Below are 14,014 nucleotides of genomic sequence, written 5' to 3'. Positions count from 1 at the left end.
AATATCAATCATTTCAGGTTATGGGAAAGAATTATGAAAAATAAGAAATCTTTAAGCTGCTTAATGACAGATCTTCTCTTGTGTTTCCTCCTCTGATAAGACATCAAATACAATAACTATAACACCAGACCAATAAGCAAGATAGTTTACATTTAATAGAAATTTACAAACTCATGCAAATCTGAATACGTGCATTGTGAATGTTTTTCAAATAATTGAAAATTAGTATAAAGGTGCTCCCTTATTTCTTAAGTCGATAGTACACTTGAGAAAAGTCTAAATAACAAAACACGTTGGTGAAAACTTGATATTATTTCACTTTCGCACTTCCGACCTTTCACAAACATGGATTCCTTATTTCGGAACGATGGTGGAAAATCTAAATAACGAAACAACGATGTTGAAAAGTAAAGCATATGATGATTATGATGACAAATTGAAAGGACGATGGTGAAAATTTAAAATAGCAAACCACGATATTTCATGATCGACAGTACGATGATGAAAATACGAGACTTTGATGATATAAAGTCGAAACCACGATGATGAAAACTCGAAAGTGCGATGGTAAAAAAGTGTAATCACGATGATGAAAACTCGAAAGTGCAATGCTGAAAAGTCGAATTAACGAAACAACGATGGTGAAAAGTAAACTATACGATGATGAAAAAGTGAAAATTTAATGACGAAAAGTCGGAAAAACGAAGCAACGAAACCAGAATAGTAAAAGTCGAATGTTCGATGGTGAAAACACGAAATTATACTGAGATTTTAACATAGTAGCTTGTTATATATACTTTTTACCATCGTACTTTTAACTGTTCATCATCGTACCTTTCACTTTTTACCATCGTGGTCTCTTTTAGACTTATCACCGGCGTAATTTCATGTTTTCAAAGTTTCGAGTTATGTGTGTCCCTAACGGGATACCGTACTGAATACCTCTTATATATATATAAACATTGAGGTTTCTACAAATAGGCAAATGCTATTAAACACAAAGTATATATAATGTAGAATGTGAAGTTATCTAGTGTATCCGCTGCTATATTCTGTTGTCTTGCCGAAAAGTAACTTTCCAGACACACTTTGACCGTAGTGTTCATGTCTGTATCTTGTAATTTATTCAGCCCATATTGGCTTGCTTCGTCATGAGACAGTAGTATTGCTGGGCAATATGATAAAATTGTTTCATCTATTGTGTATGCACTTCTGCAGAAGAAAGCAGTCCTCTCATCAAGAGCTTTGAATCCAGTAGTGTGATCGATGTCTTCAAAAATAATTGGCAGTACTATGCGAACATTCTGGTCCTTATACTTAAACTGCAGATGCATTTTCCCATTGATAGCTATTTTCCTTATCCTCTCTAACAAAGCATCATAAGGACATCCGTCTTTCGCAAAAGCTTCATGTCTTAAGAAAATTTGCGATGTTGAATTTTTGCCCCAAAATAAGGATGATTTACATATTCCACACTGAATGTCTCCTAGTTCTCTAACAATACGTTTCTGCAGGACATGTAACAGAATTGTGCTGTCGGTGATATTCCCGTACTGAATCGTTACCTCGAAATGTACAGCTATCGTGTAACCATCTATATTACTAAAGAGTCCTTTGCACTTTCCGTAGACCGGAATGTGTCCAATAGGACATAAAAGTTGTTTGCAGATACCCTGAAAATACATTCAAATAAGAAAGCATAATCACGCCCAATCGATGGCTCAAAAGAAAATGATTTCAGATACAAACAAGTAAACTTAAGTAGCTAAACGTTCTTGTTAAGACCAAAAATAAAAAGACCATTATATGCTGAATTTACTCTAAAAAAATTTTAGTAGTTAAAACGTTTTTGTTAAAATCAATTGTAGTTTTATAAATAAAAAGACCATTCTATGCTGAACATACTATTCACTCACCATGAACGGGTCCCATACTTGCAATTCGGAACACATCTTTTGTTCTGTCAAACCGTTATCGTTTTCCCATTCACTTGTATCAATTATAAAACTAAAAGAAACACGACCAGATTTATCATCAGCACTTTCATCTGGAAGTTCACAAACATCAATTTTGTGCTTTTTGGAATCTACATTACACAGAAAGCAATAAACGTTTGCATAATATTGTATATAACTCGAATAGAAACGCTTAAAAATCTTATTCTGGTCATAACTGTTAACCAAACAACCTCTTTCAATATCTTTGTCATAGATATCCCAAGTACCTGAAGTATTACATGTTGATATTACACTTGATTCTGGTATGCAATACGAAAGGCCAACACGTCTGTCTGGCGGATATGACCTCAAGGAACAATTTTCCATTACATACTGTTCTCTCTCATCATGCGTTTTGAAAGTTGTCAAGACAAACGGATTCATACAGTCAATTTGTAGTTTTAACTTTTCATAGTTCGTGATATTGTTACATTCGGCACAATGTTTATTTTTGTAAACATTACCTGTCTGTGTATCAATAACAATCACAAAATCCTGTACCTCTATTGGCTTGTTACATCTTTGGTAGGCTAGAGCTTTTTCAGAATCAGGACAACCATCAATGACATGATACCAGCTATTACTCCAGAATTGTTCATTCATAACAATGTTTTTTCCAAAATGGAAAAGATGCCTGCAACGGTACTTAGGGCTAGAAAGCCCTGCCAATGTCATGTCAGGACAGCAACTTCCAATATCAAAACAATCGCTTTCACAGGAGCAGACCTCACAGCAAGGCTCGTAAGATTCATCCTGAATTTCCTATAAAATGTTATTAAATAATTAATTTGAAAATTGCATAATAATCATATTGACGTATCAAAAAAATATACTAATAAACTTTGTGTTTTTCCCAGATTTGTCTCTTAGCATTGACCATTTACTAAGAATTTTTATTTTATTAATTCTAAACTTTTCTACTGTCAGTTTTAATCCATGCTTGTTTTTCACTTAAAGATCCTGTAACACAATTTGTTATGGTTTATATCATAAGTTTGATGCTCAAATTAAAATTTATCAAATTTGTAAGATCCAAATAGCATTATTTATAAAGATATTACCGATTTAAACATTACATGTAAATAAAGGGAGGTTATAAGAAATTTATTTTCTTAAAAGATTTAGTCAATTTTTTCAATAAGAAATAAATGTATATATTTTAATGATTACATAAAATATGTACAAATATTTGCAGTACACATTTTACATATTCTTCGATGTTTGAAAATTGTTTCATAAGCATAATTAAAATCACAACATCCTTATGCAAACATCATGACAATTTTGCAAACATATCACGCCATCAAACGTAATAAATGATATTATTTTTGATAAACATATAATAGCTTTTAAAAAAAGTTATAAGGAACTGCTTTTGTAAAAAATTGGTTGATAAATATATCTTGACTTTAACAATTAGGTATGTCAACTTACCTTAAGAGGAGCCGAATGACAGAACTTGTTGTATGGACAAAGTTTTCGCAAACTAAGTAGATGCCCAGAAGGGAAAGTCGCCGTCATGTTTGCGTTGGTTTTGGCGAGGCAAAATATATACAACGTAAAATATAAAACTATATACATATTCAACGTTTCGCCCATTTGTAATGGGGAATAATGTGATCTTGTTGAACTGAGTACATTTATAAGATAGCTTTCTGTTATATAAGTACAATAAATGTTTAATGTGAGAACATGTGCTTTTTCTATACAACACCAAACGGTGCCTCTAGTCTAGCAGCTTCAGCGTCTTTTCATCATTGCAGACATAAGTCTAGATATAAGTGAAGACAAGGGCGTTTTTGTGTTTGCAGGAGTGTGAAAGAAAATAGGACACTTTCAAACCTCGTTTATATAACGAATTTTTCACAATTTTGAATTGTAAAAATAACATGCTCAATTCAAACAGGATATCCATTTCCATACATGATCGATTTCTGAAATGTAAAAAAAACACAACATAATCGTCGTGTTTCGGTTATTTATACCTGTTCATTTTCTTATTAGGTTGTTCCATTATTCCTTATTGAGTAAATTAGAATCACCCTAAGGATATGTTGCCTATTTTTTCTTTAGGTATTTTGCTTTTGGCTTTGTTCTTATTTTGACACACGCATTCTTTATCTAGGGATTTTAAGCCACTTTTCATGTAATGGCACGACATTGTCAGTATCACTACCGTATGAACACATGTAGATGTGTTGATATAAATTCCAGTTTCACTATTGTCATATATACATGTTCAATATTGCTTTACCGATGCTAGAGGGTTAGGACATTAGCTTGCTGTTACCACTTTAGTCCATGAACTGAACTGGCTCGCCCCCTGGGTAAGCTATGTAGAAAGGGCCTCCGATTAGCCAATACGTCGCCAGACCGATCTTCGGACGAGACGTTATTTCTCCGAGATTGTCATTTGTCCCACACCAGTGATTCAGAAATTATGCAATGTTTGTAGTCCATCACTTGCCCAGAAATATATATTTTGTACAGGGAAACCGGTTGGGAGGGAGGATCGGCCGTCGAGATATGACTAAACAATGTGTAAAAATCGGCGTAAAACGCAGAAAAAACAATCAATGAACTGTTCATGGTACACCAAGATATTCAGAAAAGAGTTCACTCTTGACATAATATCAGTGTATTCCCAACAATATCTGAACATGTGGGAAATATTTGGTTCAAGAAAACGGTCAACAGCGAGAGAAATTCCCCAAATGCGCTCTAACACATAAAGTACAAATGTATCCCTTTTGTTTGTTGGCAAACCTGGATGTTAAAAGTGAATTATGCAGTTCAAAGACAAGACCACACTAGCTAGGAATATTAACATTAATCTGTACCAATCGAGCAGCTTCTGACTTCATTCTTGCCGCATCTCCTTCGAAATTGACAACAGCAACCGGTACACTCAAACTGAATTTGTCGCGTTCTCTTTACTAATGGACTATCAAAAGTATTTCTACCACAGACATAGCCATCATATATATTTGATATAGTTACAGTTGTTATCTAACAAATATATTTATGATTCAGTAGTCCGGGTTTTTTAGCAATGTTTTACAGGTGCATTACGAAGTAAAGTCCTAAGTGCATGGATTTATGAAATGTCTTTATACCTTCAGAATTGTTGTTTTGTTTTTCTTATGTTATTTGGCAGAAGCAACATTGCAACAATATAAAACAAATCTTCAAGAATGCTCGACTGGCAACCCACTTTGATATAGCAACATACTTTTAATTGGTTTAGAATACCTTGTTTGCTAGAGAATGAAGGTTTGAGAAAAAGTAAGTGGCTGAGTAAAAAATGTATGATTTTTGCAGTATTATGATGAAAATACCTGACGGACTGACACCGCGTAAATATGTTTAGAGAAGGTTGAAGTTTCAAGATTTAAGTATATAGACCGACACCGTTTGTAAGTTAATTCCATTGCATGAGATTTAATCAATATTTGTTGTTATCTTTACCGTATCTGCAGTTGTTTCGTCCTAAAACTAAATTTCAGCATATTTTACCTGATTTCCGTTAAATTAATATACTAGTTATTATGTTTAATTGATGTGACGAGGGTTATATGCCGACATGTTTAAAGTAATTTTCGAATGTATTGTGTCGTTCTATAGTTTAACGTGTAGCTTATTATGTTATATCATATATTATAGTTATATCATATATAAAGTTATTATGTTTAATTGATGCGACGAGGGTTGTATGCCGACATGTTTAAAGTAAATTTCGAATGTATTGTGTCGTTCTATAGTTTAACGTGTAGCTTATTATGTTATATCATATATCCCTAACCATAAATAATCATCCTTTTCATTTCTCCATATTTTTTTTCTTTAAATTTTCATTCATCCTATTCCTTCATGTCATATTATTTGTCATTCTATAATTACTAACAACTATTTTCTTAACATTGACTCAGCCGGATTCGCAAATAAAAGGTGAAAAGCAAGCGTTTTTCAGTCAGTCCAGCCATTGAAGGGAAACACCATGTTGGAGGCATATATGTTGGATACTACTAAGAGATGATATTTCTCCGGAGAGAACAAACTGCAGTTGTTGGTATCGCTTTAATTGCCAACCACTAGTCCTTGCAAAACAATACTACCGTTGAGCCAGTTTTGTGTCCATGATCAGATTGGAAAGTCTGGCGCTTCAGCGACATTATCATTCATAAAAGTACATTTACCTGATTTCTTAAACCTGATCAAACATCACGATTAAAACACATACAGTATCTTTATTGAAACGGTTTGTCACAGTATCTTTAATATGTCACCCATTTACTTTACTCGAGCTAGACATACAGATGACAACGTTATAAAAAAAGCTGGTTAGTTGGTATACACATCTTATATTAATATACAAGTTTATATCGTATCGGCGCCGTAAATATGTGAAATTATCAAAGATCGAGTGAAATTCGTCAGCGCGTGAGGTGGTGATAAACAAGAGAGTGAGGATGGAAATACTAGACATTGTTATTGTATTTGATGTAATGTGTTATGTATCACTTTCTAAACTTAGAAATATGATGTGTCGTTATCTTATCTAGGTGCAATCTTTATAACCCAGGCTATTTACCGTCTACCAGTATATACTTAATGTGTACCGTGGGTTCCGACGGAGATCAAGGTGATGTCTTTAGTTCTATTCTTGACACTTTCACTGTTAACAAATGTAAAGGGATTCTTGAGGTGTGACTGAACAATTCCATTGTAGAGACTTAATGGAGACTTTCCATCTTTGAGTTGTAGAAGGAAACTCTTGTTCATGTAAAGGCGTGCCCGGTTTTCATGCGAAACTTATTCTAAATATCTTTCTTTCTGTTGGCTATGTTCAATTGTATTTTACATTAAGTTTAAAGACGAAAGTACCTACCCGAACATTTTCATAACAATAAGTAAAAAATAATCCAAATCGAAGTTTATGTATGTTTCATGTGTATCAAATTATTATTATATACATAACACAAAGAAATCAAGCCCCCGTTAAGTCAAAATTTCTTAACGAGTTCCCTTTAAAATGCATTTTTTAGTTCAAATAAAAAATAGATAAAAAACTGTTGTTAATTCAAACGTTTAAAACATATGCAGGCAAAAAAAATATATCATGCATGTATTAAGAGCATGCCACTAGTACTATGTAATTATGCTCCATACCTATATAACGGAGATAATGTTGACCCTTGCTGGTGTTAGATAAAAATATTTATAGGCCAAACATAATTGTAAATTGTTTTGTTGTGTTTTTGTTTCAGTTCTTTTGTCCATCATTGTGGCATCCTAACATACCACACAGTTATTGAAATTGATAATGCTTATAATTAAGCTGATTTACAAATAACATTAAACACAAGATTTTAAACAAAATATCATGTGTTATACGGAAAAAATATAAAGGGTTTATTATACCTTTTCTACTATTAAAACTTATTTGTTACAATTAGTGAAAGGCTGAAAACATCGATGTAATCATCCATCCATCCATCCATCCATCCATCCATCCATCCATCCAGCTATTGAATCACATATAGAAACAAACAAATACCACATATCTAGCCTTACATCTTTATCAAACCCGGGCGCAGGTATATGTTTGAATAAGGTAGTTAGATTTGTATCTCGGATTTCAATAGGACACTTTAAATAATTGTTAAACACAAAGGTAAGGTATTTAGAGCGAAATAATGATTTAGTTTAAATTGTAGTATCAGTTAATCACTAAATCTCTTGTTAAACCGTGAAATTGATTTAAAAATACACAGGCTAAAGAATTTCATATCGGAGGCAGGTTTAAAAATCGTTTTAACGGCACGCTGTGTCGGTGAATTTAGACGCTTTAAATTACAAACTTCATTAACAAAGATACTAATTTGAAATTTATAAATATACTACATGTACACGTACTGATAATCCCGTTTTACTGCTTTGGTTTAAACAATATTTATAGCTCTTCCACATTTTTAAAACAAAATTACAATGCATTAATTACATTCAGGATTGTCTAGAAAGCTCTAAAGCTTATATGAAACACCTGCGTTATGTTTGAAAATACATCTGCACTATAAATGATTTGCCATTGTGTAATATATATCAAACAGTATTATACTATATAGATAACTAAATATTCATAGTCACGTTTAAAGTAAACATTAAAGTGATATGAATGAATTTAAACCATACTACTGCAACTGATGTCTTAATGTATACAGTTTTGTTAACTAATCGTAAGATAAACCGACAACTTGTCTTGTTATTTTGTTGTGAATATTTTGTTGTGAACATAAAAAAATGAATTACAATATGCACTTGTTTCCAAACACCCCATTCTTATTCTATACTATCACGACATATGGAAATCAAAGCTTTCTTTTGAAGGTTTATGAAAAGATGTCTAGTGGTCAGCGACGAGTTGCTTTGGTAACAGGGTCCACCAGCGGAATTGGACTAGCAATTTCACGTCGGTTTGCCTTATCTGGTCATGACGTCATTATTACTGGAATTGCAGAACAAGAGGCTATAGACAAAATTCTCGACGAATTTAAGTAAACATTTCTTTAAACAAACTCTTACTTTATATTTAAATTTACATTTCAATTATTTAGATATAATACTAATACAAATTAAACATCTTACGTTTCTCATACAATGCAGGGAGTAAAACAGTTTGCACACAATAAACTGTTGAGATATCTTTTATAAGTTAAAAAGTATGTCATACTCTATGCAACTGAACCAAAACGTTTACAAGCAAACAAGTTAATAGGAACAAACGCAAAACATTTAATTGAGTTCCGCTCAAGCTCTTGCTATAAGGGCGTGAGAGATGTTGCACTTTCGCATTATCTCTCATACAGAGACTCATTTTCAGGGACGATCCCTTTTCTAGATTTGTTACTATTAATAAGTATTTCTTAAAAATAGCAGTTTGAATCTTGTTTAAAACTTAATATTTTTCTTCTGGTCCTTCGGGATCATTTATATTGTTTGAAAAAAAAACACAACAATTTTTAAGAGCCGGTGATTGTTGTCATGCAAGATTTTACACTTCATATTGCCTATCAAATCAAGTCATTTCATTTTTCTTTTATTGCTTTTTTCATTACTTAAGAAAGAGTTCCGGGTCGTAAATAGAACAACACACGTCTACATCACATACATGCCCATTGTGGTTGAGGGGTTGCCTTTACGAGTTGAGGCCGTCGTTTAACCATGTGTGATTGTAAGAGGCGACTAAATGGATTTGAATTTTTGGAGTCTATGCATCTCTCAGCTCCAGCAGGTGGGGTTGTTCTGACCCCTGGTATTGCTTGGAACCTTTTACGAAATTATGGATTTTACTTTAAAAGTATTATCAATTGTCTTGTAGAAATTATAAGGTTCGCTGTTCATACGTGGGAGGAGATTTTACAAAAGAGGAAGACATGATGAAATTGTGTAAAGATATAACTGCTATATATCCAGAAGGAATTGATATACTTATAAACAATGCAGGTATACCTTTTGTTGATGTTGTTGTTGTTGATGATGATGATCATGATGATTTCTATATTTATTATGCAGATAAAAGGTACGTCGTCATTCTGAAAATGTATAAAAGATTAAAAAAAGATAAAATAACTTATTGGGTATTTTTCTTTGTATTTGAATATAAGCTTTCATCAAGCGCTTAATATCGCCAGCTTCGCAGTTGAAAATTTAACAATTTGAGTGTCACGTTTTTGCTATTTGTTCGTCGTCAACTTTCCCTTAGTTTTGTTTGGCCGACAATTATACAAAAATGTGACATTATTTTTATATGCTTTCATCCTGTCACAATAAAAACTGTACATGGTATGTATATGGTAACATATTTTCAGGTTTTCAGCATGTATGTAGTATAGACGAATATCCTATAGACATTTGGAATAAAATGGTGGCTGTTCACCTCACAGCATCGTTCTTATTGATAAAATATTTCGTACCTTACATGAAAAAGAAAGGTAATTTAATTGCAAATACTCATATTTACCTAAGTAATCATTGTTTATTACATGTATATCTAATTGTAATTGTTTGTATGATTAACAGTTGATACTTATGCTAATTCATAAGCAATTACTGAGATAAATTAATACTGTGCTTGGAATGTTTTGCATAAATAATTTAAACATAAACTTCATAATAACAATAGATAGCAATAACATTTTAACATAAGTAAAATAAAATAGAGAAAATCAGATTCACTAAAGAACGCCCAAAACGGCAGAAATTGAAATGTTGCAGCCTCCATTTAATTGTCCTCTTGGGATTCTGTTTTCTCTACATTGAGCTTTGTTTCAGTTGGTATTACTGTCTATGTTCAGGCTTAATCACATAAAGCATGTTCGCTCGCTTAACTCAATAGGAGGAGCATTGGATTTTTAATACAGGGGTCGATGGTTCAATCCTTGGATAAGACGTAAAATTTTGCGCGTTGACATTGTCATTGAGTCTAATGATTATTTGTCTATGACCGATGATTCAGATATCATATGAAACAAGTTGGAAGTCACTTGCGAAGAAATTAGTAATTATTATAAAAGTTATCCGGGATAACCGATAATGTGGAGAGACAGCCGAGATATGGCCTGAAACGTGTTGAAAATCGGCGGAAAAACAACAACGGATACAAACAAAGAAACAAACAGACAAAGAAACAAACAAAGAAACAAACAAACCGAGTCTGATTTCATCCACTTTTGCCTTATGCAAGAATTCTAAATTTTCATTTATGACATAACTACCGGTAATACTTCTTTGATGATAATATTTAAAAGATACCATTTATTTATAGGATGGGGTAGAATAGTTAATACATCCTCCCAGATGGGGTTAATAAGTACACCAGGAAAAACACCATACAGTGCTGTAAAAGCTGCTCTTATAGGTCTAGCAAAGGTAAGTCGCTTTATTCCAAACATATTTGTTTTACATTTATTACATATTGAGGAGGGAGTATGACCAGCCATTTTATTTGAAATGTCTACGTTTGTACTCTGTTCTTGGAATAAGTCCGGTGATATACAGTCAAAAACTTAAGATCTTTAGGTAATTCTTTTTTTGTAAACAATGCAGTCGCCCATTCGTATGGGACAACAAATTTGCATGCGTTTGCAAAACAAATGTACCCGAAGTTATAATGATTATTGTGATACCGTGTTTTAATATGTCATTGAGTAGCATGTTTCATAATTAATACTGGTGTAACCTTTGTCAATACATACTAAAATGTGTTTAATATAAAACTCTCGAAATATTTTCTTATCAAGAATATTCTATCATCTTACAATGACATTGAACACGGTGTTTAGCTTATTTCTGCTTTTTAATTTACAGGGTACAGCTTTAGAGACAGCTGAATATGGTATAACATGTAATGCAATATGTCCTGGTTATGTGGAAACAGACCGTAAGTAACGTCATTCTTTTCCAAATGTTATGTACTTTTAAAAAGTTCATTGAGGGAAATAAGTATAAAAAAGATTTAAACGCAAAAAGACTTTACCATGAGTAGGAAAGCAACTCAAACAATCCTGGTTGGTGGGGTGACCTGCTGGGCCCCTTGTCGGTAGTTCTGTGTTGCTGTGTCGTGTGTGTGTATGACGGGGGGGGGGTGCGTTTATCGTCTGCCACTCTTCCTTGTTGGGTTTGATATTCATAATTTTGCTATTTAGCATTATTTATATTTCTCATATAAATAACACATATATTAACCACCAAAATTAAAAGTTTTTGAGAAATAAAAACTGTCGCTTTTTTAGCTAAATTAGCCTTTAACTATCGCAACGGAAAACAAGTACAGTAATATCTTTGTACATAAATAGTTTATTTGTTTTAACCTTATTTATTTTAGTTGTAACTAAACAAATTCATGTGATGGCGGAAAAAGAGGAGAAGTCTTTTGAGCAGAAAAGGGTAAATATCTCAACATATAAACATCCACTTTTCTAATCTTATTGTTTTCTTTTTCTTTAATAAAAGTGTATGTTATATATTTCGTTTTCGGTGTGAAGCTATGAAATTTTGCTTGTTTGTTTTCTTTGGATATTTATTTCATATGGCGACGAAACAAGAAAGATGATTTTGGCTAACCTCCGGTGTAAAAAACTAAGTATTTTGGCTAAACCCGGGTGTAACAAACTTTAGATATATCTTCCAAAATTTCGTTTCACTTGTCTCTAACATCTTATGATCCGATTTATAACGCAAACAATATATACCAAGTGGTATTTCGGGTCTACTTTAATAGTAGAACCTTAAATGTAGCAAAGTAATTTACATGCAATTTAAATTTGGGGATCATTTGCCGCTTTTATAGAATGGCACGAAAGGTTCTAGCGCGGTATTTGTACATCTGCAGTTATTTCTAAATTCAAAAGTTTACAATTACATGCTTAAATGCTTAGGGCAATATGGACGTAACCTTGCAGTTGCCAGTGTTGTCCGTGAACAGGCCGAATCAAACCGATTCTGCAGAATTTACAATTTTGCCGTTTTGACGTTTCTAGGGGATTCCATTTCTCTCTTACACACAATGACAGTATAAGACGTAGAGTATTATCATAATGAGTAAATCAGGAACTAAATAAATGAAATTTAATTTTAATTTAAAAAGGTGCAACTTCACTGCAGCTAGGGTTTGTTTGAAAGAAATATATATAAGTCATGTGTTTAAAGTTTTTATTTTATCCACAGAACGAATTTTTTGGAAGTGTCCATCCAAGTAAGAAGCCAGTAACTGTTGAACAGGTAAACAATTATATTATACCTCACGTAAACTTTGTATTACATAGCCTAATGTGAGGCAACATGATACATTTTCGATCTATTGCATATATGTTTTGCAATATTCCACAGGGGCGAGTTATCTATATAGACTTAAGACAACGTAATGTTCTAGTTCTCTTTACTGGAGCTACCTCGCATAATTAAATGTTTTACTATAATATTAAAATGTTCATTCCGTGTAATAAAAAATAACACGTGTATCTCAGGATAAATATATAAGCATTCCTTGAAGTGAAATTACACCCGAGGCTACGCCTTGGGGTGGTTTATTTTTTCAGTTTTCTGGTTGCTAATATGCTATTTCTATAATACCAAAACGTTGTTATACTGCGCGGGAAATAAATTTAACTTAATATGCTTTCTGTTTCTGGCCAACGAAACACTGCCCAGCCGCCACGTTCTGTTAAGTTGGCTGCTCATGAGTCCTAATAAACGGTAGCACATTAGAAAGTAAAACTTAGAACTGTATAAATCAAATATGAAATATTATGCGGACAGACACGTTGTGTCTAACAAACTTGTACTAGAATACATTTATTTATTAAAATTATTGCAAACATTTTCTAAATCAACGCATGTTTATTATCCTTCTTAGGATAAGCATTTATTTCTTAAGGGTATGTTAAGTTTACAAGTTTTTTTATTTAACCCCCACTGCATTTCTATATAAATATTTTCTTGGCGGAATTAATCACAATTACATCGCAATTGAAACTGCTGTTCTATATTTATAGGTATCTGGACTTGTTCTCTATCTATGCAGTGACGACGCAGCCAGCACAACTGGTTCTGCAATAAGTATTGATGGAGGTTATACAGCGCAATGAGGAGTTCAAAGTTTAACATTTAGATGCTCGGCCTAGCTTAAGTTTGTTTCATTTTCAATTCTACATGACTATCATGCATTAAACTTTGGAATGACTTTTGGAGTCCTGCGTTTTATATATGTTAATACGTCACTGAAATATACACTATTCTGTGTTTTCCCCATATTGGTACAGCGAGGAGATAGGATGGAACGTCGGTGGTTCTTCCCACTGCCCGTTCATGCCTGAAAAAATGCGCGGAAGGAACCTGAGGTCTTCCACCACCCGTAAAACTGGAACTTCGTCATATGACCTTTACTGTGTCGGTGTGACGTAAAACACAAACTAACACACAAAGAGATAGGATTTTCTCAAATATAACTTATCTTATTC

The 14,014-nt window shown here is 33.0% G+C and overlaps 1 protein-coding gene across 2 annotated transcripts; it reads left to right on the top strand.

Moving 5' to 3' along the window:
• The first annotated feature begins 6,464 nt into the window (after positions 1-6,464).
• LOC132760161 (D-beta-hydroxybutyrate dehydrogenase-like) lies at positions 6,465-13,737 on the top strand. Of its 2 annotated transcripts, none has more exons than XM_060752077.1 (9): positions 6,465-6,639; positions 8,385-8,551; positions 9,376-9,500; positions 9,866-9,988; positions 10,822-10,925; positions 11,364-11,436; positions 11,881-11,942; positions 12,723-12,776; positions 13,550-13,737. In XM_060752077.1, exons 2-9 carry the CDS (start codon positions 8,397-8,399, stop codon positions 13,640-13,642), a joined length of 789 nt encoding a protein of 262 aa, XP_060608060.1. In that variant the 5' UTR covers positions 6,465-6,639; positions 8,385-8,396; the 3' UTR covers positions 13,643-13,737. The 2 variants fall into 2 exon arrangements, with proteins under 2 accessions (XP_060608060.1, XP_060608059.1); XM_060752076.1 differs by lacking the exon at positions 6,465-6,639 and adding an exon at positions 7,563-7,671.
• Positions 13,738-14,014: the final 277 nt, after the last annotated feature.

This window comes from Ruditapes philippinarum, unplaced genomic scaffold, assembly GCF_026571515.1.
Source record: "Ruditapes philippinarum isolate M1 unplaced genomic scaffold, ASM2657151v2 ctg68_1_1_1_1, whole genome shotgun sequence".
Classification (NCBI taxonomy): domain Eukaryota; kingdom Metazoa; phylum Mollusca; class Bivalvia; order Venerida; family Veneridae; genus Ruditapes; species Ruditapes philippinarum.
Note: the sequence above shows the minus strand (reverse complement) of the source record. Positions and strands in the feature narration are given on the sequence as shown.